This window comes from Carettochelys insculpta, chromosome 5 (assembly GCF_033958435.1).
Source record: "Carettochelys insculpta isolate YL-2023 chromosome 5, ASM3395843v1, whole genome shotgun sequence".
Lineage (NCBI taxonomy): Eukaryota > Metazoa > Chordata > Testudines > Carettochelyidae > Carettochelys > Carettochelys insculpta.
The window spans coordinates 73,198,613-73,226,396 of record NC_134141.1 but is presented as its reverse complement, the minus strand read 5'-3'; the positions used below and the strand labels follow the sequence as shown (position 1 = coordinate 73,226,396).

Sequence of the window (27,784 nt, the reverse complement as noted above, 5' to 3'; positions counted from 1 at the left end):
TTACAATTTTTCCAGTGAATTACAATGGACAATGCATATATAATTCATGTGGCAGATATTGCAAATCATATTAATGTTTATGAAGGCTCATTAGTACATGAACAGACTAGGGTCTGACAAAATAAAAGTTTAAAACCTTTCCCTTTCCCATAAACTAAAATAAAAACTATTTCTCACAGCCCAACCAAATACCCTCCATAATTAAAATACACAACTGTGGAAAGTTTAAAAAAATCAAATACAATTTAGGATACAAACATTAAATGTGCCTTTAAAATATCAAAAATGTAATGATCTGAGGCAAAATATTTGCCAAAGGGGGGCACAGTTTTCCCCAATCACATGCCCTGAAAAGTTATAAATTACTTGATTTTGGTTGTGCTCTATTAAAATCTCAAATGAGAGAAGATAAAAGCTCAACTAAGAGAATGTTAATATACTCTTTAGCTGGAAATAAAACGGTGTTCTTTCAGATTAAGTTTAATGTCAAAAATTTACTTCCACCTGTGCTACAAACCAGCCTATGTGGACACGATGATTTCAAATTGTGTGTTCTCTCACAAATTTCCTGGAAACCACTTAGCAATTTACAATGAACTGATACATTGTAATAAAAAAGTTATATGTTTGGTTTTCTTCTTGAACCTCTCCATTTATTCTTTTGTAAACAGGTAATGGAAATGTCATTCTTTTCCCCCCACTGAAGTTTGATACCTGATATTAAGTCTTTGCAAAAGGATTAGTCTTTTCTTATGCTTTACCTGTTTAGACAGCCTGTTTTCCTCTTCAATGTACTTCTGTTCTTTGGGCATTAATGTTCGTATACTTGCTTTCACCTATGCATCAAAATATGTGTCCATGTTATGGGTTTACTGAATACTTACTAATCACAGACTTCAATTTACAGTAAGTTTCAAAGTCACAACTGCTAAGCCCATAAAATATAAATGTATATGCAGACACAAGTTTCTGTATCTTACATTAGCAGCAGCAGCAGCAGCGTAATAAAAAGAGTGGGTGTGCCAGGCAGTGACAGAAGAGTATTCTGTAGCATACATCAAGGTTTACGGAAAATGAGGAATGACAGAAATTCTCTACAAATCAGGAACAAAAGCTTTCATGAAACTGAACTCTTTAGCAGTACAAAAAAGCCAAAGTTAAGACTTACAGCATTAAAAATCACATCTATTTCAAGATAGATGACCCCCTTTGTTGGCCCTGTCAGCTGCTTGTTTTTCAAGACGTAGGCTCTCTGTTCACCATTTTGAATCTGCGGGAAAAGGACATGACAGCCGTCTGTCTCGCAGTCTCCACTGAATACACTTCCTCAGTAACCTTTGACCCCCAGCTGCTGAAACTGACAGAGAACCCAAAACAACTGTGGCAATTCTGACAAGTACCTGTTCATTACCAGGACCAAGTCTGTCAGGAAAAATTAACTATCATGGGATTCAACATGGCCGTGAATTCAGTATGTTAAAAATTTTAGTGTTCTTATTACAGACCTTGGTTGAGAAATGACAGACAGAGCTGAGATTTTTGTGTGTTTTCCTTGAGCAAAAGAAATACAGAGCAATATGTCAGGTGAATGAAACTTACAGACAGCAATGGTATAGCAACTTTGCCCAGGAAGTCAGCACTTCGATCTCTGTCTTCATCATAAACTGTCACTTCAAGAACTGAGTGGATATCTTTAATATTGCTATTCGGGGGGGAAAAAATACACAGAGAGGGGAAAAGAGTCACCTACATCAATAGTTACCAAGAACAAAAACATAATTAGCGAGAGAAAATTAATAGGTATATTTTTAAAAAGCAATCGGGGGAAAAAAAAAAAGCTTAGGTAAAATAAATGCCCCTGAATGCAGGAAAACCAAAGCACTGGTCAACTCATACGCAGCATAGAACTCCTGCTATTTGCATGATGTTACACAGTTAGACGTGATTCTTTAAATCTCTACCTGGTGTGTCCAGTTCAAGAGTTATCATGAAAGACAGTCCTGAATAGCACTAAAGGATTTAGACAGACAGACAGATTTAATAGCTTTAAAAGACTATTCCTTAAAATATTACTGTCCTTGAGACAATTTCAAAAGGTAACCTCTGATAGCTATAGCTTTGTAGTCTGGTAGTAGAGGTTGATTAATTACTAATTCTCTTAGCGGATAATTAAAAACAAATTAATGAATTTAGCATGCTTTTACAGATCAATAAATGAAAACTATGCGAGGAAGCTACTGAGAAGCACAATTATGGGATTTTCCTTTTGTTCCTTGTTTATTACTGAGGCCCCAGTCAGAGAAAGGGAACTGTCATCTCCAAAATCTATAGTTGTAAAATAGATGAACAAATTTAAAAAAAAGGGAAAATTAGAGGTTGTTTTGGAATCAAGAGCAATACTTATTCTTTTTTATGCCTCACACACAAAACTAAAGTTTCTACTGGGTTTTAGAGCAGATATAAGAAGGTGACTGGTTTTCTCTGTTTCTTCCTGAGTGCAGCACGGCATCAACAAACTATTGAAAAAGAAAGAAGGTGACACTACATTCTTGGAAGAAAAATTCTGCTTTAATTTGTCAAAACTTTTTTTATTGTTTTCAAAGCTATACAGATATAAAAACTTGCACTAATTCCTTCACAATATGAGCATTTCAAAGTCTGCATTATGTCTAACAGCAGCACTGCACAAATATAATATATAAGATACTACTGTGGCAAAGTCATTGGGGAAAAAAGGAAAATACTCAGATCTTATAGAAAAAAATCTGTTTTACATTTCTTCCCACAGTTAACTAGTGTTTTATAACTGCATTTAATAAAGTTCAGAAGTATTGATCTATTTTCTCATTACTCTAGGCCTTAGCCCTGTGACATAATACATTCAACTGTCACTGAAATTATTGGGAATTTAAAATACTCAACACTTCACACTTTGAGACCCATAGGAATGGGACTTATCTTACCATCAAAGCAATCTAGTCTTCATTTTTGAAAATATTTTTATCATCAACTGAATTATTTTTTTGAAAAACAACAGTGTTCTAACTCTAACCTCTTGGTTTAGCAGTAGATAACTCTGATTTTAAAACTTACAATGTGAAAACTTTGTTCCATTCAGGGTTGAGATTTTTGTAGACTGTGTGAGTCAGCAGTCTGTCATTGTTCAACTCAACTACACAAAATGGGTCACTTTTACCTAGAGAGAAGAGAGAATAGGGACCAAAATACATGAATGTTTTGCACCTAAAACTCAGACTCCCCTTGTAGCTTTGGGTTAAAAGAAACAGTGAATGTAAAGATGAATTTACATGTTGTAATACTCTTCTGATCACAAACTGCATGATCCTTCAAGGTGCTGAGGAAAACAAGGAATCTTTGAAGGGACTTGCTACCCTGCCGGACCAACTTTATAGTTAGCTGTACAGATCGGATAATTAAATGACTGATGCACAGGAAATTGAGAGGTATAATGTGAAGCAAATTATTCAGATGATACTTCAAGTACCCTTCCCTCAAATAATAATAAAAAAAACAAACTCACGAGAGTGAGTGGAAGTGAGTGTGTCTGATTATACATCTATTTTTATTTCCATAAAAAGATTACTTAAAGAACACAACTTCCTCCCAACTGATTAATCAATAGAATGAAGTAGCATTTGCTCATCAAGAACATTACATGTAAAATTCCACATGATGATGGCGGCTTAAAGCCAAATTCTATACTTGTATATATGTACAAGCATCTTATTTAAGTCAATACATTTAACACAAGACTGACTTGCATATAAGGTTGCAAAACATTAAAGGTTATAAAGTGCCAAACTCCAAAATAAACTCAATCCTGTAAGTGGAGGGAACTAGGTCTTCATCATGCAAATTAACATCACTGGCTAAACTGCATATTACAGAGGGGTTCAGCTTTCCGTCTGGTTTGTCTATAGAGAATTAAGTGTTTGACAGTCACTGAGTACTGGCATAGCTCTCTACAATCAAATCTAGCATATCAAACAAGTGTATTTCACAATGTCTTCAATATCCCTGTAATACGATGACATATATCGTAAGAACGCAGATTTCACTGGCTCGATGGAGCTACATTAGTGATATTAAGGGATGTAATTTGTTCATACCTTACACAAATGACAATGAAATCAATATTTAGATAAAATTCTCTAGGGGGTCACATCTTCCAAACTGCAATATTGATTCAGAGTACAACAGAGGTTAATGTGAATATTATTAAGTTTAATGATAAAGAATAATTGTTTTAAATATTATGTGAATTACAATCACAGTGGACATTTACATTCTATAGAAAGCTGAATAACACTGATTCTTTTAAATTGAACTTGAAAAAGATGGGTACCGTATGCATCTTGTGAAGTTTACCTGCCACATACCAACTAAAAGGAAATTAGACTAATTTCTCAATTTCTTGGTGTTTCTGTACGGTGTTTCAATACTTCAAAAGTGTTCATAATTAGAAAGCAGGACAAATGTACTAGCTGAGTAAACTAATTATTTCCCGAGGTCACTTATATGTGCATATGATTGTAGAACATGGTTTTGTATGAAACCATTGTACGCAGACACAGGAATAAGGCTAAAAAGTTACCTTGCACTGCCAGGTGTAAATGCCCTTTACTCTGAATACAAAGGAGATGATACAATAAGTTAATTATGAAACACACTTCTTTTGTCTACTGCATACTTTGACATAACGCTTTTTCCCATAACTCTCTTCTTACAAAAAGGTATATAAATATCAGTCCAGTCAAAAAGGCCAAAATAATAGTAAGTTACCTGAATCCGGATGGCCATTTGATCATATACTCCTTTAGATTGGATCTAATTTCTCCATCGTTATTGGAAAGCAAATGCCACCTGTATATGCCTAAGTACAAGTTTTTTCAATTTGCCTGAAGTGATTTCATTCCTTTAAATGAAGGAATAAATCTTAGCTTCAAGACATAAGGGATATCATGCCACTTTACATGAGGTGTCCCAGATACTGTTTACTACATGGACAGAAGTTTTGTTCTCATTGTCACCTCCGTGCAGGAATAACATCTTACTCTAAAAAGGAGGGTAGGGATCTCACATAAGACAAAGACCAATCAACCTTTGCGCAGAAGCACATTTTGCCATACACTAAAACACTCATATTTGACTTAACCAGCTGTACAACAAAACATCTTGTTACAAGGTAGACTCACCCTTTAAGAGGCTTTGCCTCAGTATTAGGTTGCCTCGGGGGGAAGAAATGAACGGCAAAAAAGGTCTACTCGGTGCTGATTAGGCCTCAGTTGGAGTATTGCGTCCATTTCAGGGCACCATATTTCAAGAAAGATGCGGAGAAATTGAAGAGGGTCCAAAGAAAAGCAACAAAAATGTCTGAAGGTTTAGAAAACATGACATATGAGGGAAGACTGGAAGAACTGGGTCTCTATTTTGGAAAAAGAGAAGAATGATAGGGGACACAATAGCAATTTACAAGTACCTAAAATGATGTTACGGGAGAGGAAGGAGAAAAATTGTTCTTCACCTCTGATGGTAGGACAATAAACAATGGTCTTAAATTGCAGCTCAGGATGTTTAGGTTGGACGTTAGGAAAAGCTTCCTAATTGTTAGGATGGATAAACACCGGAATAAATTGCTTAGGTAGGTTGTGGAACCTCTATCACTGGAGATGTTTAAGAGAAGATTGGATAAACATCTATGAGGAATGATCTACATGGTGCCTGCTCCTGTTGAGAAGGCAGGGAACTGAACTTGATGACCTCTTGAGGCCCCTCCAGTTCTAGTATTCTATATGACTAAGGGTAGGCCTGTGGTGAGAAGTGCAGCAGGCTGTGGCTCAGTGAGAGAGGGGACTCGGAATCAACTCTCTAAGAAGAGATGAAGAGCAGATGACAGGGCTGGGTATAGAGAAAGAAACAGCAGGAAAAAACAAAGCAATTCTGTAGAGGACAAATGGCTTGGCTGCTCTAACCCTGATATCCTACAGTAGATGGTGCACAGAGCCACATACTGCCAACTGTGACCTCGTGAAAACAACGTGGGGATAGAGGGACTGACTCAAGCCACAGAGCGGTAGAAGTTGAGCTCAGAAGGAGGGCAGTACAGGAGTGTTTGGGCTGCAGGCTAGATTACTGCAGCCACCTGATGACATGGGGGACCAGGGATTTGAGGGACCAGTGAGTGACAAACTGAAAAAAAATTAGAGGCAGAGGCATGATTTGACAGTAGATTCACTGGGGCCTTGCTACTCTCCTCCTCCACATTTCTTCTTGAAGCAGACAAAACTTAAGCTCATACATCACATTCCATTGTGTGCTCTCTAGACCTAAAGGCACGACTCAGCCTTACTCAGAGCTGGAAATAACACTTCTCATCTAGAATAAATGGGCATCATCCACAAAGACAAATCCAGACAAACCTTACAGTTGCTCAGTGGGTCTCACATCCCTTTTTGTGTCACTGATTCTGGACACCTCACAAGTAACTTTATGCTGTTGGTCACTTTCCCAAACAGCTATCATTTCCCCTGTATCTGTTAAATATTTAGCACAGAGGGACATGGACCAGGTTAAGTCTCTAGTCTGCCCCAAAATAATAATAAATGATAGCGACTATATCAGGAGGAAGGTGCACTTAGGCTCGTAAGCTCTACTCAGTGCAACTTTATTCTGGCACAGTGTCTGACACAGCAACGTAAATTTTACCAAGACCAACCTCATGTGCTTCTTGCTAAACCTGTGATCATTGGCATATTCAAATAAGTTAGCCAGCTATACACACTTTTCTACAAAAAGACCAACAGTAGGAAAAGTACCCCCAGAAAGTTACTTGAGTAAAAGTGCAGCTGCTTTTACTTCTGGATACTTGAGTTCAATCAAGATGAGACATGCACACTATTACTCACATAGTTTTCCAGGTGGACACCGGTGACTTGCCCTTAAGTACACAGCTCCCCCACCACGCAGCTGTACTTCTACTCAAGTAACTAAGTACTTTTTCCACCTCTACAAAAGAGAGATATGCTTATTTCTAAATTTACACCCAATTCCCTACACCAACTTTAACAGCCATGTTCAATATGGTTAGAATCCAACCTGCTAGTTCTAGAAATATTTAAGGCTGTCAAATGATTGAAAACACTAAGGGCTTGTCTACACTAGCCCTTTCCTTCAAAGGGGGAATGTAAACAACCTAGAGCAGAGACTAGCAATGAGGTGCTGTGCTGCATATGCAACATTTCATTAGCTTAATTCTCACCATGGGAACTTCAAAGTACCAGCAAGTCACATAGCCGTGGGCACTTTGAAGTACCCACGCAACTTCGAAGTTCCTGCAGCAAGAATTAAGCTAATGAGGTGCTGCATATGCAACACAGCATCCCATTGCTGTTCTCCACTCTGGCTCATTTACATGCCCCCTTTAAAGGGGAGGACTAATGTAGACAAGCCCTAATTGTAATTAATGGCAGTTTTAATCATACTATTAAGTAACAACAAAATGTGAAGAACAAATCCAATACAAATATTTTTGCGTTCTTCTACATTTTCAGGTACTTTGATTTCAATTACAATACAATACACAGTGTACAGTACTCACTATTTTTATTATAAAATATTTGCACTGTAAAAATCACTCCTTTAATCATTCAGTACCTCCTTGTTGTATTGCCTCCCCTGTATCAGAACATAAAAAGAGAACACTGTTCATCTACAAAACATTGTACCAACACAGATTTTTCCAGGTGTTCCCTAATACTTCCTGATAAAGCATTCTTCTTCCCATGATCTGTCATACTAAGGGTAGGAGAGCCCATGTAGCACCTTAGTTCACCTCGTTTCCTTTCTGGACATCACCAATTGTTTTTTTCAGCCTTCTCTTCAAGAAATGAAAACAATTTGTGGTTCCTTCATGATATCTAAATATCTTATAAATAAAAGTTACAACAAATTAATGTTAGCCCTAGTGGCAGAAATCTCAACTTTCTCAGCCCCTTGTTCTTCTGAGCAAGCCAAGTTGGTGTGGCCCTACCTATTACCTTCCACCAAAGTGCTCAACCTTCAAGGTACAACAGCAGAGGAAACCTCCTTTATAGCAGATCTTCTTCCAAGTGAAAATTCTTTATTTCAGGTAATTTTTCAAGCAATGTAGCTGTGTTTTTGTATCTCTTTCCTACTCTGCCATGCCACTAAGGCATTACGCAATTAAAATAAACTATAAAAATGATAATGTGGTTTAGAGTGAGTACCAAAAGGTGTTGATGGTCTGTGGCATACAGAAGGACCAATTAGATGATCAGGTTTCCCACCTGGCTTTAAACTCTATGGGCTTGTCTACACTACCACCTTACTTCGAAGGCAGGATGGTAATTAAGGTATTGGGAGTTTACATATCAAGTGGTGCTGTGCATAGACAGCACTTCGTTAAGCGAATTCCGCCCCCCTCCGGGCAACTTCAAAGTTTTAAACTTTGAAGTACCAGCACGTGTCTAGCCGCGGTTCACTCGCCAGTGCTTCAAAGTTGCCGCCGGGGGGTAGGGGGGTGGCACGGTCAGCAGTTCATTAAGAAAACTCCCAACACCTTAATTACCATCCTTCCTTCAAAGAAAGGTGGTAGTGTAGACAAGCCCTATGACTCTAATAAGACCAATATGGGCAATCGTTTTTCCAAGTCATCTTCTGATCTATTCATTCTAAATATTGAAAGGAAATTGCCACTATATTGTTCACTAACCTTGGTCTTCCACTGTGGCATCTAAACAAACAAAAATTAGACTATCATGACTCTTTACCAAAGCACCTCATCAATTTTTATCATTTTAGGGCCTACTTCAAATCAATGGGTGTCTTTCCCACTGACTACAGTGGGCTCTGAAAAAATGATCTCATTGAATCTTACATAGCAACTTGTGATGTACTAGCCTACCTATTTTGACTGCCTCCAATCACTCAGATCGGTCTTCAAAATATACGCCTTCCCTAAAATTGTCTAAATCATCTCTGAAAAGAAAAAATATGTAATATAAAATTATATCTTAAAGAATCACACAATTTTCAATTTCATCTCAGTTTGCTCATCTAGTACACTCTACTTTTGACCTTTTCTGTTTAATTTTATGAAGCCATGAAAGAAAAGGAAATTGAGAGGATGGAATTGATTTATTTACTGTATTTTAATGCTCTTGACTCCCCTCTCTTTAGCCCAATGCCCTGAACAAAGCAAAATAATATATGAAAGCTTTCTATAGTTACAGGCTATCAAATGTGGTTCCATTTAAATTTCTCACTGACTATATTTTTCATAAATTAATCACAAAATCATTTTCACTATAAAGAATTAACATAAAAACATTAAAATTGGCAGAACTCTGCTTCACACTATTGACTGAAATGGGCTAGGAATTTTAAAAATGAAACTTCAAATGGTTAAGAATGGCATTTGCAGATACATTAATTTGGATTAAAATGATAGTCACCAAAATTCACATTACAGGGAATAAAGGAACTTTCAATTAGGATCAGGTAAAATGTTTTCTTTATAGAATTATATGCACCAGGTTTTCATACCTCTTAAAAACCCATTGTTGTTAATTGTTGGATGGAGCAGAAATAAAACACAGAAGGACTGGTGATCTCTCCAGGACAATCTGTATGTTCTTAATCGTAGCTGCCATTAATCTATTCTGCCCTAGAACTGCTAACCTTCACAGGGCTAGATTCATTTCAGCAGACTCAAAGTGTACAGTGCACCTCTACATAAGCCAAAAAGCCTACTGTGCCCAATGAAAATTCACTTGCAGCACTTCACCAGCCTTATTGAGCTACATAGATGGTGGCTACCATGAGAATGCCTTAAGAATGAACATGTTGTCCAGGCCAGGACTCCTTTCAAGACCGTGTTTACACTGTTCAATGATCATGTGCAAGCATAAACCAGAAATGACTCTAACCTAGAAGCTAAATTTGAATTGGCACCAATAGATCATTAAACTGTATACAATTATGATTTATTGTACTCAAGCAAATTGTAGTATAGATAACTTGCTAGATTGTAACAAGGCTAGAATTTGAGTATTATTTCTGTTCCCAAGACAAAACAGTCTGAGTATTACATGAACAGAGCAGTAATAATTAAGTCAGTCATTCTCGTCCTCCCTGTTCCTGGCCCTGAGCAGACCACTCCTTTCAGGCCTGCAACAGTGATGACTTCATTTACTTAGAAATGTCAGAAGTAATTTCAATTCCACTTATGAAAAAATAAGTTTATAGATCTTCTCCTCAGAAAGATATTTACATAAATGTAATTCAGTTGCTAGAATTGAAAGTTGCTCATTTATTGTTTGAAAATATCACAAGTCATCATGTAATTGTGCACTGCTGAAAATCTACTCATTTTTGGAAAAAACTATATGATCGTTCACGACTGTGGAAGTCAGTGCCATTGGGACAGCCTCTAATCAACTGAGTTGACCTCACCACAAGGAGCAATAGTTAGTGTGTTTATGGTCTGTGTTGTACAGGAGGTATGACTAGATAAATCAGTGATCTCTCCCAGACTTAAAACGTGTGAGGGTACCTTATCTAATGGACAAAGACCAAGAGATCCCTACAGTTTAATGAGAGCTTTGACAATGACTCAGTCTGTGGCCACAGTTGAGTCACTTAAATCTTCCTTAAGTTTTCCCTCTGTAAAATAGAAATGATGATACGACCTCTCTGACAGTGATATTATGTTTTATTTTCATGAATGTTTAGATCTCTGACAAGGACAATGAGTGCAACAACCACATTTAAACAAATGTTAGAGTATTTGTACAAAGCAATTTCAGGTTAGCAATTTCATGGCTTTGTGTCAAAAACCTAATTGTAAGGACTCTGCTCATCCAGTCAGTGAAGACAAAAATAAAACACTTACATGTAACACCAGATATGCTTCTACCGGATGACACAAATTACATATGTAGCCATGATTTCAAAAGGGTATTAAATTTACTCCAGCTATGTGTGTGTAGAGCCTTTTATAGCTGTACTCAGACTTACCATTTGTCCACAGATATTTGACATTTGATATGCAAAAATTGGCAAACATTTCAGGAATTCATTTTTTTTTTTAAACATGGTCTTAAAAATGTACAGCTAAATGTTCTATCTGCAATCCACTTCCTTGAAATTTTATCACCTTGATTCCGATCCTACTTTCAGTTAAAGCAAAATTTTAACATTGAATTTATAAGATTTTGTTTCTTACCAAAGAGTGGGGTGGGAGGGAGCGTGCGCCCGCGCGCGCACACACACACACACACACACACACACACACACACACACACAAAAAATGTAAGAGGTTCTCTCAACCTGCATTTTCTTTTGGTTCCTTTGAAGAAGCTCAGAGATACCTATGATAGTAAGTCCCACTATTGTAAAGCTTTTAATAAAATAATTTTTATACCAAACTATCTAGAAATCTCAGAACCTAAAACACACTGACAGTCAACTGATAATGAGGTCAGAAATACAAGTAAATTTACTTCTAATGAAGTCTGGAGACACAGTAATCAAAGTGTTAAAAATTCATTTCATGCATATCTCATTTGCCTCTTAGCTGATATTTATCACATAATACTGTGAGAAAGTAGAGGTCTAAGATGCTCCAGATAAATGGCTCAATTAATTGTACAGAGGTAGCCCTCTTTGAGCTGAACCAGAGCTGTGAGCTCTTTATTAAAAGCACTATTCTGTAGCCCATAACCTTGTTCCTTGACTCCTCTCTAGTTTCCAATTTAAACAAGTCCCCATGCGGCCTGCTCTAAAGGGCTTTGTCTCCCTGTCATTGTTAAGAGAGCCGAGGCATCCTGGAAGTGTGAAATCAGACCTCATGAGCTGAACGGTTCCCCAGGGAACACTGGACTGCGTAGAAGGTCAAAGTCATGGGCTGGACCATCTGAAAGCGTCTGATCACCAGTCTGTGTCACAGCAAGTGGGGTGGGGGGAGCTAGGAGACTAGAATTGAACACATCTTAATTAAAGCCCATAGACAGCAAAACAAACTGTTTTCTAGGCAGGCTGTCACATAGAGCTTAGCTTTAGCACTGCTAATGAATCTGAGTTGCTAACTCTTATTTCTTAAGATAATAAGTCTCACAGAAGTTGATAAAAATGGGGGCATCTCTTTTCTCCTCCGTTTTCTTCCTGAAATTATCTGCCATCGATAATAAGGCAGCTTTTTTATCCTAAAGAAAAATATGACAATGACTACCTTAATAAAGGAGTAACAAACATCATCTTATTAAATGAGTAAGTTTTTCACTCCAGAGGTCTAAGCCTTCGACACTAGTAATCTTGTTGCAGAAAGTGTAATAGTTTACCTATTTCTTTAACTGATGCTGAAATTTCAAAACGTGCCGATAGATTTCTGAAATACAGTTGGGTTAGGAACACAAACTACAATTAATCTGAGATCAATTTACAACGATGATTCCATTACGCATGTGACACTACATTGCCAATATATACCTTAATTTACATTGTTTTAATTGCAGCTCTATATATCACTAAGGAGGCAGGTCACTTTCAGAGGAATCACAAGCTAGCCAAATGTAAAATGAGGGAAAGGAATGGAATACCTTCTTTTATAAAAAAAAAAAAAAAAAAAGGATTGGTGGAGGAGAAAAACCATTCCAACCCTGCAACAACCCAGCCCCAAGCGTTATATAAATCAAGTTCAAGAGAGAATTTAAATGAAAGTGTCTAAGGATGAAAAGAAAAACTAAACAGAGTAGTTTGTTCCATTCCATTGAATCAAATTACAATCCCAAAAAATATATTTTGCAATATTTTTCCCACTGGGTGCCCTTTGCTCCCCTTCATTTTCTAAGTTAATAAAAGTTGACATTGGTGAAGGTCCCAATATTTTTGGCCTGAGGCAAGAATTTCAAGACCACATTTGAGATATGCGGCTCTATATTTTTCCCTGATGAATGGGAAGTATATTCTTACAGTAGGGCAGTTCTTATAGAGACCAGTCCTACAAGCTCTTATCACTCTCTGTTCCCATTCAAATCAAGCTGGAGCACTGAGCACTCAACACATCAGAGGATTATGCCCTTTCGTGTGTTTGTCTAAATGGGTTGACCGAATAGTACTTTTCCATACATCTCAAACTCAGTTACAGAGCACTTAACAGTGACCAATTTTCAAAACGGTAGCACCCAGTTTCTAGGGCTGTGAAAGCCTGCTCACAAAATTGGCTGAAATCTCAATCCACTCTTGTGTCTTGTTCAATGTCTAAGTATGTGTGGGAGTTGTAAACTGAGGCCTTAACGACTGAGTTAATCTCTCTTTTTTAATCTGTATTAACCTTAATGATTTGGAGTACACTGTCCAACACTAGGCTATTGAGCCTAAAGAAAAAACTACCCTGTACTATCAACAGTTTATTAGGGGCTTAACTGAAGTGACCTACTGTAGTTGTATTCAGCTGAACAAGGCTATGGGCTTTCTGTGGAAAGGAAAAGAATTGAGGGTTTCATTAAAAAGTAATTTGTGCTTTTTACTCCCTCAGTCAATGGGACTCTCAATTGCTCTTTCTTCACACACAGTTAATACAGTATTAAAGTGCTTCTCAATGAATGTATGGTAACAAAAGAAAAATTTTACATTTTGAAAGAAAAATTCTTTAACTGTAGTAAGATTGATGACTACTTAAAAGATTATAAAAAATCTTTCCCACTCTGTGCTTATGCTTAATGATGGAATATTATGATTATTTAAAACCTATTCAGCTGAAACTAATGAATTTTGATTTGTTAATTTATATTAAAGCATGCCTGAAAGTGAAATGGGATATTTTCAGCCTCCTGGAAAGGAAGCCAATCACACAAGTACTACATGGGGGTGTCTGTTTCTGCTTACCTTGTGGAGAAAAGCTCGTAAGAGTCACACAAAAAACAGCATTTTTATATTATATATAAAAATGCAAACTAGCATCCTAATCCATATTCATATGTGTAATCCTTAAATCACACACACAGAACTGTTGCTGTCAGCTGGTCTGCTCACATCAGTAAGGATTACTCAATTGCGAAGGAGCTGAAGGATGAGGTCCTAAATGTTATCCACCAAAGAGACTTTACTGGAGATGTATGTGGGATGAACACACCATAAAGAATTAAAGACTACATAATCAGCAAATAATTTCTAAACATACATTATTCAAATTCAAAATTCAATATGAAGGTTGATCACTTCATAGCTCTAAAGGTCATTACACAAAATAGGTGTAAAATTACAGCATCTTAATACACCTTTTGCTTGCCTTTCAAAATGATGGCTATGTTTTCCTCAAAAGGTTCAATAATTTGTATTAACTCTGAAATGTATAAGTAACCCTTTGCAAATACCCATACAATATAAATCACTCAAGCTATTCCTGGAGGATAAAATATTTAGGACACAGAGGAATGGGGAATATATCAAAAGTTCCTTCTACTTGCTAACCAACAGGCATTCTGAATGTATAGTGTCTGAAAATAGTTTCTGGTAGTTATGAACATCTCTAATTGAATCAAATGTATTTCCAAAAAATTCTGCATCTGGCACAAATGGCATAGAGATCAGAAAAAAGTCCAAGACTGAACAAGGTCAGAGACTGAATTATCCCTTGCCCCCAAATAACTTAATCTCTCTCACTGTTCAGAGCACATTGGATTATAAGGTCAAAGCAGAGTGAGGAACCTTTAGAAGTGTTTCTCCAATCTCCACTAAAGAAAGAACCTGTTATTTTGATTTCCATTTTGGATATCCCGTTTCAGCAATAAAACTGCATCTCCTTAGATCTTGTAAAATAAACTACTGATACTCATGTTAGTTTACACAGAACTAGTAGGAAAGGTATTTTCTACCATGCATTTATGCCTGTGGCAGAACTTGGACTTTACCTACTCAAGTGGCAGCTAAACCAACTAAGTTAACATAGTCCGCATATTCATGAATTCTTACAGCTTCAGTGACTACTCTCCGAGAGAGGACAATCTCATTTTGTTCCATTCAGCGTGTGCTGTGCCCACGTGGGTATACTTTTAAGAGAACGTATTTCTGAAGAAATGTGGTTGGTATGACTTCAATGGTTATACTTAAAGTTCCAAAAATCAGAAGGTAAAACTAATCAATTATTTGTACAAAGGAAAAAGAACAAAAAATTTTTAAAAAATAATTATTTCAAAAATGTATTTTTTCTCTCTACTTTGGAAGCAGTTTTTCAGTCTCCTGACATCAATCTATCATGGGTCATTTACACATATAGTGCTGGTTGCAAGAAGCTATTTCTTTGGAAATTTTTTACTTTTAAATTGTAAACCACATAGCCAGCTCTTTAGTAAAGGACCAAAAAATTGTTTTGATGCTCGCTTCAGAGCAATATGCAAGTATACTCCGAACTGTTAACTCATTGCATTGTCTTATAAATAACAGTCAAATTCAATTCAGTTGCATCCATTAAAGTCTTGCTCTGGTAGCTCGTGAAATCTCTTTGCAGGACCTCTGATGGTGAAAAAATATGTATTTCTCTTTCCCCATATATATGTTGTATTGGACTCTATTCACTGGTATTACAAAACCTTATAACCCAGAGCATAAAAAGTTGTGTCTGTTAGGGGACTTTTGAGGATAGACAATGAGATTATTTACAAACTGTGCAATAAAATTCTGCAACACTTATCTTACACTTCACGTCTTGTGGAAGCTGACCAATGTATTAAAAAAAAAAAAAAAAATCCAAGACTCTTTCATTATACTATATACTATCACAGAAACAATCCGTTCTTGCCTGTGACATCAGCTGCCATCAATGCTTCTGCTCTGATGACCTTCACTTGTAGAAATCCTACATCCTTCATGTTGTGAAACATCCTCATTGTACTCTAAACAATAATAATAAAAAGTTATTACTGGCTGTGTGGAGAGGAAAGTAGTTAATGACTTTCCTTCCCTGATCCAAATTTCATTAAATACAAGGCTATGTTTCAAATGATTGCCATCTTAATTTTTAATTTCAACAGGAACTTACTCTTATCAGTCTCTATTTCAATACATTCCCTTCCATAATCATTTTAAGATAAAAATGGAAGTGTATGTCAGGATAAAATATTTTAATAAGAAATTAGTGCTACTGTATTACTCTCCTAATATTAGTTATCTGAAGAATTGACTATCAAGTTTTAAATTTTGATATCCTATTTAGAACAAAATATCAAAAATAAAAATGGTATAATATACACAAACAGTTCCTCTTGTCATGGGAATCACACATATGCTTTCCTTCTTATAGCTTGTGTAAAATAGTTTCACATTTGATTAAGAACCATTTTTTTTCCCCTTGAGGAAAACACCCAACTACCATTGTATTTAACAGGAGTGACATCTGGAAAGGGAGAGTAAGAGACTGAAAAGATGGCTCTCAGTACATTACAAGGAATTCTAATAAATCTCTTTGCCTTGTCACCATAATTTATATGCAATTTAGATACAGTTTTAAAATATGGAATAGAATACTAGCCTTTAGTCATGATAAAGCCATGTTTTTGGAAATATGTTTGAGACAACTATTTTAAAAAGCATTTGGTCTTTTTTAAGCAAGAGAATGGTATTATAGTAATTGAGTGCACTGTCAGAAATGTTTTTATAAAACCTGAATGCAGCAGCCAAATATAATCTTCAAAACTGAAACTAAAAATTAGGCTCCCAAGTTCAGATTTAAACAGTTAGGCATGTAGCCTGATTTTCAAGTGTTTGAAAATCTTGACCCTAAAGGTTAGCATTTGGGTACAAAAAAAATTAATCACATAAAACACTTGAAGCCTCGTTTATTTTATTTTTTAAAGGTCCAAAAGGTTTTACGTCCATGGTCTTATTCTACTATTGTTACACAGTGAAAGCATGTGAAATTGCTTACTTGGTCTGAATTTTAAAACAATGTTTTTGTTTGTAGGCCATGCAAGCATCAACACAGATGCTGAGTCAAGGACTTTCAATTGTATTACAGGAGTAAAACTACTATGGAAAATTAGCATCTGATGCAAGTAAACTGCATTAATGTTCTACATGGTCATAGTGCTATTTCAACATAATTTTAAACATTAGGCTGCTTAAAAATATATTTATTCTCCAAATATAACCATTAAAATGTTAGATATATAAAATGCATCCCTTTATTAAAAAGAAAAAAAAGTGACTCATATCATACTTTGACATTAATTTCATAAATCCCATCTGTTTATTGTTTATAAGGAAGGCTTGACCTTGGTATACTGAGCTGAGAAAATGCAGTTATGCACAATATAATATGCTTCATTTTTTTCCCCATATATGAAGAGTGTTTATCACAAGGATTACATTTTCATCCTTTTTAACATTTAATCTTCAGAAATCTCTTTAAAATAGACAGATGACAAAGTTTCATCAACATATACTTCACCTTCTGTTTATGTGCTTGCAAACTGAGGGTGGCAGAGGTAGTGTTATGGATGGTGATGTTATAATTCAAATGTTTGTTGGCAGGGTCTCATTTTTTACAATAATGGCCAAATTTTGAAATCTTATACGCTCTGGTACCATAAAACAAATTTCCCTCTTCTAATGTTGTGTGGAAAGGGAATTGCTTACAGAAGAAGGGTTTCTGAACCATGTTTCCCCCTGCCTCCCTAAGTTACTTAAAGCAAGTTCCATAGTGACCAAAATACATACATACAAACCTCCAACCCTCCATAAAATACTGGTAAGCTCTTTCTGTAAAAGAGGCAGCATTGCTACATCTCACTCTATATACCTGACATCCATCTTCAGACTTTGGCACTAAACTATTGTTTGAACTTTTAATTTCAACAAGTCAGGTGATTGAGAGTTATTTACTGCATATTTCTGACAACCTGGACCCCTGACATACGTTACAATATTATTGTAGGGACACTAAAAAGCAAGCATTATTTTAACACATTACTCTAAATGTGTAACTATTTATCAAAATATATTTTGTCGTCTTATTTATGATTATTGTTGAAGGCCTCAAAACCTGGATGGTTTCTGAAGCCTGAAATTTCCATAGCAGAGGAATCTATGATTTGCTGTGAATCCTTTCTGCCCTCAATAGATGGGAAAAGATTGAAATGCTCTGGAGATGAGTCCTCTTTATTTTTTTAATGAAAGGCTGTATAATATATTTTCTGTATGGCTGCAGCAGCTGTCAGGGAGAGCATCTCAGTTCAGCTCTATTATGGGAGAAGCAATACCCCATCCTATGGCATCAAGATACACTGAGGGGCCAGTACTGATTGACAGCTTGTCACCGTGACGTCTTATTCCATCTCTGTTATGGAGAAAATTAATGTCACACCACCAGCCTTATGACTCGCTGTCATCTTAGAACCGCTCACCTTTTATCAATGCTCTAAATAACATTTCAAGCCCATCGTCTCACGGTGGACAATCCGGTCAAGGGACATTAAATCGGATGACTGTGAAATGTCATAATAAAAATGGAATGCTAACAACTTCTTCTCTAAACTAGCTCCTCTGGTTTTTAAACTGTGACAAGGGGGACCAGGGGTTCAGCACACCAGTTCTGAAAAGGTCACACAATCTCCTCTTGGCCTGTAGCCATTACTACCCTCCTCCTGCTACCCCAAAAGGAATTAATCTTCTCAGACAATTGTGGTAAAATAACGTTTCAAACAGTAGCGTCTGTTTAATTTGTAGGGCTCTTATGTTCAGCTACAAATGGTTAAATTACAGTAATAGAGTCATTTTCCAAGGCTATTTGATCTGATGCCAGGGTCAGCTCATTAACTGCTTTTGGCCACAAGAAAGGGTGGACTACACAGTTTAGACAGCAACTAGAGTTTTCAGGAAAGCAAAAAAATATATAGAAAATAAAGATACCAAATGATATAGCGTATCTCCCTAATGGCATAATACCATGGGTTTTGGGGTCTCCTCCCCTTAAATACACATCTGTGTCCTTTAAGGCAGATACACAAATACTGAAGACAAGCAGACAGCTAAGGAAAGAAAAGAAAGTCTGAATTATATAAATACTGCATTGCAAGTCTTTGCCCTCTAAATCTCAGAAGGCATTTCAATGTTAAAATCTGAAATACATGTAACCGTAAACTTTATTCTTCTGCCACATACCAGATTAAATACATTCTTCAAACAATGCTTGTTTCCTTAAGCTTCAAATACACAAAACCATGCATATTGAAAATATTTATATTTTTAACAAATATGTTTTGTAACAAATATCACAAGTCATTTGATCATTCTTTTACCACTTGAATAATTGTGTGTTTAATTGATAAAGCAAAAAGAGAATTTATGAAAGCTATGGAGGAGCAATATTTTTCTATAATGCTGCTAAACTATCAGTATCATTTAACTTGTATAAGATTACCACAATAATGCACAAAAATATGGTGTGTCTACACTCAAAATCATAATGTATGCCTTTATAAAAATCAAATCTGTCTGAAATGTTTTTATACTTATAACCATCTATTCTGACAAAGACACTGTCTTTGTGGAGACCAAAATCTGAAATAATTCTCATGATTATAATTATTTTTCAGAGATCATGCACAATACTTCAGGTTTCAGTTGGGCTAGCAAATAGAATGTTTAGCCTTTGCTAAGTCACCTCTATTAAACTGTGTTTATGATAACACTATTGGTGTATGAGTTGTACAAGCATTAACAGACAGCTGATTCGGTGGAGATAGCCAGAATAAATTTGCTGAAGCACACATCCTGCTAATCTGTTTGAAGAATATTGTACAGCATTAGTACTAGCACTTCACGTTATCTGCACAGACTGATAAGGTACATCTTTATTAAATTCAGTTATTGAAAGGATGTCAGTCAGGGAATAGGAATATTTTAAAATCTTTAAAAAAAATTAGGCGACCCTTTGTTAGTCAGAGCTTGGTTTAAATGGCTGAGTGTCTAGAGAAGCTTTCTAAACACCTGGTAGCATTTGTACAATAAAAGCTTTGTAATTTTAAGTGGAAATAGCCTTTTTTTTTTAAAAAAAAAAACTCTTCATCTGTAGAAAGACAGTTACTTTTAGTGATTTAGGTATTAATAAATGCTGGAGTAAGAGCTCCCCTCTCTGTTGCTTTGACACAACTACACAGATTCTGTACAATATGAGGATTCTGGGAAGTAAAATAAATTGTTTGAGAATATTCCGTAATGGAAAGATAGTATGATATTTTAATGACACAAACCACTGCTCTAAAACATAGTAAAAAAAAAGCAAACTTTTTTTTTCTTAAAAAAAAAAAAAAAAAAAAAAAAAGCTTTCCAGTATGCTGTGTAACAAATGCAAAACCTTTGGGAAGTCTTACAGTAGCTGAAATGAAAAGTAAAGTGCTAAATAGCATCTTAAATTACAGAGGATAATTCACTTAACTAATTAAATATAGTAGCTGAATTTTTATGTACACAGTTTAGGGAAAGGTAGAATGTAGGGCTCTGATGATGTTACCTAGATACTTAAGACAATTAATATTAATATAGATTATTATCTTAAATCAGCATTGATTAGACAATAGATATATTCATACATTTTTCCAAGTGTATTTAATTATTTTCAACATTATATGTAAAAAGATTAAGAGATAGATATTACATACATATCTCTTTTGTATTTCCTCTCGCTCCTTTTGGTCCTCCAAGGAGGTGACAGAGAGGTCAGAAATACTGACTGCAGCTGATGCTGTCAAGGTGACCAGAAGTACCAAGAATCCTTCTCCTTCCTCTAGCTGCAACTCCAGCTTGTGAGTGTGTTCTCTGCTGAGGGCCGACAGGTCAACCTGGCACCTAGAAACAAACGTTCTGAGTCAGTGAGTGGCTTTCTTCACTAAACCAAACAAGTGTCACATAGGCTTGCCTGCACGCCACTATGCAAAAAATAAGGAAGTAGAAATTCCTTCCCAGCCCGTGGATGGACTTAACTTCCATTTCGGCCGTACCTCTTGCCCATCTTCAACTCATTATGTTGTATATTTATCTTAAATACAGACTCTACAGGGTCAACCAAAAACACACCACAAATTAGAGTGCTAGAAATTCATATTCAGAAGTTGTCCTCGGTTTATGATGTATGCATAAAAATAAAATAATAAGTGTGCCTTTATGCATTGTTGAACACAAAACTAATGCTACTTATGCTTTTTTTTTTTTTTGGAAAAATAGTCTTCAATAAGGTATTGACTATGACTGTGGGCAGAGTGGCTGGACAATGGAGCAAGGTGAATGAGACATCCAATGAATGGCTACGTTAAAATTCCTATGATCGTTTTAGTTACAAGAAAAAGAGCAGAAGTTGCCCACACTATACTTTCCACTACGAGCAACTGGACAGAAACAGTGAACTATGCCTCATCCCTAAATACGAAAGAGAACCAGGAAAGGTTTGCATAGCCACTCACACTGGGCCAATTTTACATCAAGCCCTAAAGGATAATATTATATGGTCAATAAATATTCTACAAATATATTTTTCCCAGGCATCTGGTAGGGGAAACAGTGGGTATTTTTAATATATAAGTGCAGATTCATGTACTTAATCTTTCCTAGAATCTAACTGAAATTCTTTAAGTTTTCAGAATGAACTTTTTTCCTTAATATTATGCCAGTAAATTAGCAATCCATGGAAAATAAAAGGCTACATTCTACTTACAGTCTGGCCATTTTACAACAGTTTTAACAGCAATTATTTAATCTGACAGGTCCATGTTCCAAATGCCACTCTGACCAAGTTAAACATCTCACACAATTCTTTTCATAAAAACGCGAACTGATTTTGAAGAGAAGGATAATGCGCTGACCCCAGGGCCAATAAACTGAGAGAAAGGTGACAGACGTGAATAGATAGGCATTTAAAGACATGAAATAGCCAATTACGAGAATAAATGTGGTCCCATAAAATAGGCTCTCTGCAATCACTGACAGATTAAAAATTTCTTACAAGCATAGTCTCCCCTGCTTCCAATTTACTCTATAGTGTTTAGCTGTTAAAACAATTAAACCTCTCCCAAACTGTTACAGTTAGATTCAATTCGCTGTCTTACAATGAAAAATTTTAAAACCAAGTCCAAGAGCTTCCTGTGGTTGGCATTTATCTTACATGTTGGATTTTTGTATGAAGACTCTCAAGCAATGGAAAGAAGTGAGAGAAACAGGGATACGGAAAAGATTAAAACTAACTTGACCAGTATAAATGCTACATTTTGGGCTGCAATGAAGAAACAATTTTATTGTAACTTGAATTGCCTCTACTATAAAAATCTGGTATTATGTATTCCAGGATAGTTGTTTTGCACTCCCCGCATCTCTCCAAAAATCTGCAGCATTCAGCCTAAAGTATGCTTAAAATAGGTTTCCATGACAACACTCCTATGTTGATCAGTGGGCAGTATTATTACAAACATGGTCTTTAATTTGTATCATTGAGGGCTTTAGTCATTTTAGTGTCTTCTCCAGAAAAAAAATATTGATGAGTCTTGGCATGTGGGTACGCACACACCCCTATTACAGCTAGAGTCATTCCATGCTGTAAGTGCAAACAAAGAATATTTATGGAATGCCAAAATTGAAATATCCCAAAACTTGTTATCTGACTATGCAGAAAGGAGGAGAGAAGACATTCAATGGGTGTTTTATCAGGCCGCAACTTTATTATTAGATATCTGGGACTACCCCTCAGGTAACATGGGCAGTGCAGGTAACCCACCCATGTTTACTCCTTTAATTAACCAGGGGAGCAGAGTGCTTTTACTAGTCCCCCTGCTGTTTTTTTTCCTATCCAGATCCCTCCAGCAGAGCCTTTGCCCAGACCTTATAATCCCAGGAATGGGGGGTTTCAACCAACTCCCCCACTTTTCATTCAGACCCCTCTAGCAACTCCATTACTGGGATCTTGCTAAGCACTGCTCTCATAGGAGAGGTAAGGGGGATTATAATTATGGGAAATGGCTCCATTCTGTACCAATCACAGGCATCCCCAACTACCCCCAGTTGCTCAATCACCAAAGCACTTCTCCATTCAGTCCTTTCCCCAACACATTTATCCATTACTATATGCTTTCTTTTATGGAGTACCTAGACTGAACATCAACTGCACACTTACACAGTGAGTTGTGACATACGGCTCACTTCCTGTCACTTCCACAGCCGATAGGGCCAATAACCTGGCCTATTTACCACCAGAATAGGTGAGGGAAAGGGGACGGTGCCAATCTTGCTATGTGAATAAGAGAGGAGTGTCTCAGCACAGGCTGATCTTTCAAATCCTTTCATTCCTCTGTGATGAGAAAGCCACCACGCTGGCCTTCTTTCCAGCAGTTTTCTCCCTTTCCCCCTGCTCCTAAGCCAGCAAGCAATCACTCTTCTTCCAGCCAGACAAACCACCCACCTTGCTTATGATGCAGGGTGATGAAATTCCAAAAACTATTTCTCTCTCTTACAAGATAAATATGCCATTCCACATACCAATTGCTATTTTGGCACATGTATGTTAAAAGGAACACCATCAACCTGAAAATTCAAACTCTATTCAAAATAGCTGTATCCACAATTCTACAGTTACATACAATGCCTAATATTACTGTAATTAAGAGAAGTCAACTGGAAAAGATTTCACCACTTCAGCTGGTTTATTCTGCTCATTAGTGTGTGAACAGTTACTGCTTTGTTGATAGTTGCACTTCATGTGTCATGGATTATTACTCTGGACAAAATGTGCATATACACCCCTTAGCAGGGCCTGCAAGGCAGATTTTTCCAGCTACACAGCTGCAGAGCTATTGCTCTGAGTTCTGGGGCCAGAAGTATGTCTCCTTTTAAAGTTTCTAAGGCCCCTGCACAGAGCAACAAGAGGAAGGGCTGTGCATCAGAAAGATCTCTCTGCTCCCAGGAATCAAACAAAGGACTAAGGAGAGTGTTACCTTAGGGCAGGTGCACAGAGGCGATCCAGATGAGCTTTTTCTCTCTCTCTTTCTAAAGCTGGTCAGAAATTGGAGAATTTTGGGTGAAACATTTCGAACTTTTGGCAAGAAAAAAATATAGTGGCCAAATATGAAATATTTCAATTTGAAAATGCATCATGGTACCTCATGAGGTTCCTTTCGGGTTCCTCATTCTCTCTGTCATTTCAGTTGGCTACAATCACTAGTCAAACTGCATTTCTCATCATGCACTCTGGTCTTGCCTCTTTGTGAAAAGGCAACACATTAGGGGAGATGTATTCTGGCTGGAAAGTCTAGCCAACAGAAGAGATTAGGAAAATGAAGAAACCAAACTACAGCTGTTATGAGACACTTCAGTGGCATATTCTGTTGACAAATTTTGTGTTTTGGCTGAAATTTCAGTTTACAGGCAATAGTTTTTCAATTGGAAAAGTCAATTTTCCACACAATTAAGCACTTCACAGAAAACTCTTCAGTCACAAGCCACATTTTACATAAAAGTTTTCAATCATACTACTTCCTTCCCTCACCTGATACTTGCATGGAAACAGAAATGGACAAAGCCTGACAGTGGGTAGCGGAGATGGGGTACCTCACTCCTCACCTTGCCAGTTCCAGTGAGAAGTTGAGATCCTTGAGGGCCTTACTCAAGTGCTAATGTTATTGCCAAAAAAAACCTTATAAAACAATCAGCATGGAAGTGGGGAAAACCCTTACACATAAGGAAACTGATCTACCTCAGAGTTGAATTTGACAGCACCTTTTAAATAAGAATTTTTCAGATAGTAGTGTATTAAAAAGGACAGACACATTACTGCTTATCTAGAGCAATAGAAATGTAGGGCTAAAATTGGACTTTGCTGTGCTGAGGCAGGACCAAGTAAACCTAGACCATCCCTGTCAAACCTATTCTTAAACCTCCAGTGTTAGGGATTCCACAACTTCCCCAGGAAGTCCATTTCACAATTAACTACCCTTGTATTTAAGGAAACACTCAAAATCACCCTTATCACTAAATCTCCCTTCCTGCAGATTAAGCATATTATTTCCTATCCAGCCTTCAGTGGACAATGAGAGCAATTGATTATAATCCTCTTAACATATTTGAAGACCTAGCAGATCCCTCTCAGATTTCTTCCCTCAAGACTAAACATGCCTAATGATCTTGGGGTTCATTAAACAAACCAGTGAATATATTATTACAGTTTTATTCCTTCTTCAAGGTGGAGAGTTTCTGTAGTGATTTGATGCACAGTGCCACATGAGTGTTCCCAATCCTTGTGTTCAGGGCACATCTCCAAAATTCCACACTCACTGTCCCTTATGAGAGAGCATCTTCAAATCTTTACCTTTCATACACATCTCCACATCCTCCCTCTTAAAGGAAAAATTAAATAACTCAAATGCATTTATAACAGTAAATCTAGTATATTTCCATAAATTCCATGGATCAGCTAGCTCGTGAGGAGAGGCGGCCTGCACACCAATATCAAGTGGGGCTTTGCCATTCACTTTCCTCAATATGTTGGATCTGCTGCTCTGATCTTCTCACTATCAGCCTTTCATTAGGCTCTGAATTGCTCTCCTGTTTCGTGACAGTTTCCCCTTCATAGGCTGACAAAGGATCAGATAGATGGGAAATGCTAGAATCCACCTCAGCTGTCAATGTGCTGAAACTTTCTGAGATCCCTTTGATTATGTGCCTAGACTACCCAAGAACTCAGATAAAGCTCAATTTACTGATTTACTAAATTACACTGTCATGAGGTTGTGGTTCATTTCAACTTCCACTGTCCATCCAAAAATATGCTGACAATTTCTCACGAGTAAACATTATTCCTAAAAACTCCTTTTCAATCTACATATGCACTTTATACCTCAGTCTGTGATTTGTATGCCTATGCCACTGGTTACCAACAACCCTCATGCTTCTGTAATCACTGCACCTAACCTTAGGCTGACCACATTGCCCTATGGTAAACACAGGACACTGGCCTCCAGGGGTTGGGGGCGCTGCTCCATGTCAGGGCTCCTCAGTGATGGGGGCAGATGCCCCAAAGTGGGCACCAGGGATGGGGCTCTGCAGCCTCCCGATGGGTGGGGCTCCACAACCTCCAAGCAGGGGAGTGCCAGGAAATGAAGAGGCCACCCCATGGCAGAGCTCACTGGCGGTGGGGGCTGCTTCCATGGGGTGCCAGGGAATGGGACACCATGGGACAGAGGAGCTTCCTGGAAGCAGGGGCTGCCTCCTCCAAACACTACTTGCCAGAGAACAGGAGCCTTACACAATACAGGACAATTAGCCCATTTTCTTAAGAGCAGGAGGCCTGTGACAGCTTAAATAAGGGACTGTCCCAGGAAAAAATGGGACGGATGGTCACTGGACCTAACCTAGAGTGAAGCACCTTTTGAGATTTTTAATAGGCATAAAACTTCAATACTGGTTCTTGTATCAATTGTTGCTTTAAGCCTTCCCATGATTCCTCCTGCCCTAAATCCCAATACTGTTCATTTTTACCCTCCAAGTGTGTGGGGTTTTTTGTTTTTGTTTGTTTGTTTTTAAAAAAAGCTTCTGGTAGATTAGGTTTGAATTTTATAAAATAATTGAAGATTTTCCAGATGAGAGGGTTACTCACCCTGTGCTGTAACTGACATTCTTCAAGACAAATGTCTCCCTGGGTGCTCCACTACAGGTGTTTTAGTGCCTTGCGTTTATAGCTAGAGATTTAAGGCAGCAGTACCCGGGGCTGGGGGTGGGGAGGTGATGCCTGTGCAGTACCATCGTGTAATGCTGTGAGCTTTTAACTGGTGTGCACTGCTAAACATCCCTCTGCTCCTTCTCTATTGTGGGGAAATATGTGACTTGGAAACAAAGGAGAAGAGGGAGGGTCATGGCACACCCACAGGGACAACCATTTCAAAGAATGTCAGTTACTGCACAAGCCTCCATGGCTGCTGCACTGTAGGTGATTACAGAGCAGTACCTTTCTATGGAAGAAGGGTCTTTGGAAGCTGTGTCTAAATATTAGACTGTATGGCAAAGCCCAGTTTCTGTCCTGGCTAGCATGTTTTTCTATGGCATAGCGCTCAAGACCTTGCTCTTATCCAATACGACAGCAGGGGGCACCAAACCCCCAGAGCTAAGTGCTGTACCAAAGCCACTCAAATAGGCAAGAAAGAACAGACCATTTCACAGCTCTTTGACCTTGCACCCTTCCTGAAGTATAAATCCAGAATATACCCTCTTACACTGCACAGAGATCGGTACAAAGTAAGCTCATTAACAAAATTCACATTTCCCTCAACATGAATATATAGGTATATAAAATCATGAATGGTGTGGAGAAAGTGAATACAGAAAAATTATTTACCTTTTCCCATAATACAAGAACTAGGGGACACCAAATGAAATTGATGGGTAGTAGGTTCAAAACTAATAAAAGGAAATTTTTCTTCACACAGCACACAGTCAACCTGTGGAACTCCTTGCCCGAGGAGGCTGTGAAGGCCAGGACTCTATTAGGGTTTAAAAAAGAGCTTGATAAATTTTTGCAGGTTAGGTCCATAAATGGCTATTAGTCAGGGGTAAAGTATGGGGCCCTAGCCTTCAGAACAAGGGCAGGAGATAGATGGCAGGAGATAAATCACTTGATCATTGTCTTCTGTTCTCCTTCTCTGGGGCACCTGGCATTGGCCACCGTCGGCAGATGGGATGCTGGGCTGGATGGACCTTTGGTCTGACCCAGTATGGC

General features: G+C 37.4%; 1 protein-coding gene across 2 annotated transcripts in view; it reads right to left on the bottom strand.

Moving 5' to 3' along the window:
- Window positions 1–27,784, bottom strand: part of MCTP1 (multiple C2 and transmembrane domain containing 1) — a 362,568-nt gene that overhangs the window by 130,479 nt on the left and 204,305 nt on the right. For both annotated transcript variants that reach the window (XM_074994208.1, XM_074994209.1), the window contains 6 exons: window positions 20,697–20,883; window positions 15,839–15,932; window positions 3,094–3,196; window positions 1,600–1,702; window positions 1,169–1,270; window positions 762–836 (listed from right to left, as the gene is read on the bottom strand). In XM_074994208.1, coding sequence (XP_074850309.1) covers window positions 762–836; window positions 1,169–1,270; window positions 1,600–1,702; window positions 3,094–3,196; window positions 15,839–15,932; window positions 20,697–20,883 — 664 coding nt within the window. The remainder of the gene's footprint in view (window positions 1–761; window positions 837–1,168; window positions 1,271–1,599; window positions 1,703–3,093; window positions 3,197–15,838; window positions 15,933–20,696; window positions 20,884–27,784) is intronic.